Source organism: Amphibalanus amphitrite, unplaced genomic scaffold, assembly GCF_019059575.1.
Source record: "Amphibalanus amphitrite isolate SeventyFive unplaced genomic scaffold, NRLGWU_Aamphi_draft 000155F_arrow, whole genome shotgun sequence".
Classification (NCBI taxonomy): Eukaryota; Metazoa; Arthropoda; class Thecostraca; order Balanomorpha; family Balanidae; genus Amphibalanus; species Amphibalanus amphitrite.
Window position 1 is genome coordinate 820,251 of NW_024881650.1, and position 3,418 is coordinate 823,668.

The window sequence follows — 3,418 nt, forward strand, 5'->3', positions numbered from 1 at the left end:
CTGCTGAAGAAAAGATGTCGCTGTTCACAAAATGCTTTTTCTCGATACGAACAGCTGAGTTGAGGTTAGAGACTAGAATCAACTCCTACAGACGTGATGTAGGTTTTCTCAGTGCTAAGTATATACGCAAAAAATGCTTCTGGGCTGCTCCCCTTTTGATTTAGCTTTACTTCTAGCCAATTTTGTCATTCCATCAAATGATAAAGCATCTCGTCTTTTCCAAAGTGTTTCGTTGCAGTTGTTCATCCCGCTCCCCAATAAAGGATCATTGAGCTGTTGACATCAAGGCAGATGTGAGGGTTTTGTCAAGTATTTCATCACTAGACAGATATCCTGTAAAAGTCTTTCATAATGTTTCAAGCGGCTATTCATTTCACGCTTAGACAAAAGAGTGAAAACCAGTGAGTCGACGGGTTTGTGGCCGAAGGCTACTTTGTGGATATTGAATCTGCTGTTATTTTCATATAGGCGGCGGAACGGGGAGGGTTCCAGGGCATCGTGCCCCCTTTGGTTTTTGGAATTTTAACATTAGCCCTATGGGCGTTGCATGGAAAGAATGGGACCAAAAGTCGGCAAAGCCCCCCTTAATTGAAGGTGTTCCGCCGCTACTGGTTATTTTGTTTTCGCGTGTGTGCATTTTCCTTCACCTCTCTCATATCTTCATCATTGTGTTTGGCAAATAAAACCGTTTATGAAAACGAGTTTAGCATATATTTCATCATATCAATACGCACGTTGACACAAACAAGTACAAAATGTGACTAGCCGTTGGGCATGAGCAAGTTTCCACGATATTGGCACTTGATTCACGTCATTTGCTTCAGGTATGTACACTGAGCGAAAGAACAGCCTCGAAGTTCCTGACAATGGTACACAGCGAACGTTTTATCTCTATCGTTGACAGGTGAGCCGATGGGTGTGAAAAGGACCCACCGGCCTCACAGCTACTCGATACATGGGAAAAAGGCGCGGCGCCAAAGGGTGGCACCGCGCACAGGACATCAAGGCAAACACTTTGTTTATGTACAAGTCGACTAGATAAAAACTCATGGAACTTCGTTCGTTGGTTAGTTTGACTGTGCGCCGCTAGATGGCAGTGCTCGCTCACTGGCCGCCGGCCGCTGGACAGCCGTGCTCCTCGTGCTTGGAGAGCAGCGACATTCGACTGAAGGTCTTCTGGCAGCCGGCGCACTTGTACTTTTTGATCTCGGTGTGCGTCTGCTTGTGCGCCCTCAGGTTGGACTTGTCGGCGAACGAGCGGTGGCAGAGGTCGCACTGGAAGGGCTTCTCGCCCGTGTGCGTGCGGATGTGGCCCTGCAGCAGCCACGGCCGCGAGAACGCCTTGCCGCAGAACTGGCACTTGTTGGGCAGCGTGTGCGTGCGCACGTGCATCTTGAGCGCGCCCTGCGAGGTGTACTCCTTGTCACACACCTCGCAGGGGTAGCGGCGCGGCTCGCAGTGGAACTGCTGGTGCTTGGCCAGGCCGGCACCAGTGGTGTACACCTTGCGGCAGCTGGTGCACTGGTGTTTGCCGGCCAGCCGGGGCGAGCTGAGCTGGCCGCCCAGCGGGGAGCTGAGCCGCGAGCTGAGCTGCGAGGGTAGCTGCGCGCCGAGCTGGGAGGGTAGCTGGGCGCTGAGCTGGGAGGGTAGCTGAGCGCCGAGCTGCGTGGGTAGCTGCGCGCCGAGCTGGGAGGGTAGCTGGGCGCCGGTGGGCAGCGGCGGCTGGTTCAGCATGGTGCGCAGAATGTCCGTTCCGGCGGCGGGGCTGGCGGCGCCGGCCGGCGGCGAGCACAGGCCGTGAGCCGGCGACGGCAGGCCCTGCTCGGGCTGCACGGGCGGCGACAGGTGCGGCGGCAGCTCGCGCTCGTACGGCTGCACGCCGTAGCCGTACTGCGGCGGCGGCTGGTGGTGGTGGGGCGGCGGCGGCAGCGCGTACGGCCGGTACAGGTTGGCCGGCAGCCGCGGCCGCTCGGTGCTACCCGGCAGCGGGTAGTACAGGCTGAACGGCACGTAGGGTGGCAGCGGCGCCGGCGCCGCCGGGTGGCGCACGCTCAGGTTCTCCGGCTCCATGTGCGGGCTGGAGAGCGGCCTCTCGGGCTTCAGCAGCGGGCTGCTCAGCGGCTGGTCCGGCTTCAGACGAGGCAGCACGTCATCTGTAACAGAGGAACGAGCACGGTCAAATCTCGGCCGAATAAAACAGAAAAAACGAACACGAGCTCGAGAAATCGCTTTTTCGGTTATTAGTACTGAATGTGCCATTGCAATGCATTGCTCGTCTAAGGTATGACACGTTATTGAAGATAAGACAAGTCTGAGAGCTCGTAAAACTTTTAGGCGTCAGGATATCTTGTATTCATCGCTGCAAAACTCACCGTTTGCTGCCGCGTTGTGGTCCACAAGGGCCAGAGGCCTCTTCTTCAATGGCTTGTGCGACGGGTTATCCATGGATACCATGTTCTGCGCACTCTGCTCGATTCTCACTGTCCTCGCTCTCGTCCTGTCTCTCTCGTTCTCGGAACGTCCTTCCCCCGTCGCGTCTCTGTCCTCACTGAGCGCGGCGGCGCGCCGTCGGCCCAGAAATACCCGGCGCACAGCAGGTGCTGGAGGCTCACGCCGCACGTGCTCGTCGACCAATGGGAGGCCGGCGCGCGCTGCCCGCCGGCCAATGGGGGCGCGCGCCTCACGCGACCACCGGCGGCAGGTGCAGCGCCGTAGTAAAATCATCACCCATTTAACGGGCGCGCCGGCGGCCGGTTTGATCGGCTAATGATGCCGTCTGATAACGGCCGGCCGCGTCGCCGACGACCGTTTTCACGCGCGTACCGATAAACACCGTACTAAAGAAAAGTCGGGAGAGCGTGTGACTGGCTGACTGACTGGGACTGTCAGTGAAATATCGAGCACCCATGACGGAGTTCCCACCGCCGTCGCCGTGATCCTTGACTCCTCCCCGTGCGACCGGCGCGTCGGCGCCTCCTCCACCCGTCCGCCGCCCGGCCGACATCCGCCGCTGTATAGTCGACGCCGACGCGACGCTGCGTCCCTCCCGTTTCCGGCGTCACCCGATCCGTCGGCGGCGGCGGCGGCGGCGGATATCCTCCGCCCTCCGCCTGCCGCCCTCTGCAGCTGCCCGTCATCCATAATAGAAGCGTGCCCGCACCGCCACCATACCGCGCGCGCCGCCGCACTCGCCGCGAACCTGTTTTCGGGGCAGCGAGACGCGCCGGAACTGGACTTCCGCGCGCGTCTAGTATCGGTGGGCGGCGCGGCGGCCGAGCTGCCCCCTTGACCCGGCGTGATGCCGGCCCGGCGGACCCGCAATTAGCAGTGGAGTGGGCGCGCGCGGCCGACCAAATCGGGCCGTGTCGGCGCCGCCGGAACACTCGGCTGGTGTGATCCGCCCGTCCGCCCGTCAGTC

At 59.7% G+C, this 3,418-nt stretch overlaps 1 protein-coding gene across 1 annotated transcript; it reads right to left on the bottom strand.

Annotated features, from left to right (window-relative positions):
* Positions 1–692: 692 nt before the first annotated feature.
* LOC122383118 (zinc finger protein SNAI2-like) lies at positions 693–2,574 on the bottom strand. Its single transcript, XM_043369264.1, has 2 exons — positions 2,373–2,574; positions 693–2,153 (listed from the first exon to the last, which is right to left on the bottom strand). Exons 1-2 carry the CDS (start codon positions 2,452–2,454, stop codon positions 1,105–1,107), a joined length of 1,131 nt encoding a protein of 376 aa, XP_043225199.1. The 5' UTR covers positions 2,455–2,574; the 3' UTR covers positions 693–1,104.
* Between the last annotated feature and the right edge of the window lie 844 nt (positions 2,575–3,418).

Coding starts and splice junctions, on each gene's coding strand:
- LOC122383118 (XM_043369264.1), bottom strand. CDS start 2,454: ATGGTATCCATGGATAACCCGTCGCACAAGCCATTGAAGAAGAGGCCT. Junction 2,154..2,372: donor CCACAACGCGGCAGCAAACG/GTGAGTTTTGCA, acceptor CCTCTGTTACAG/ATGACGTGCTGCCTCGTCTG.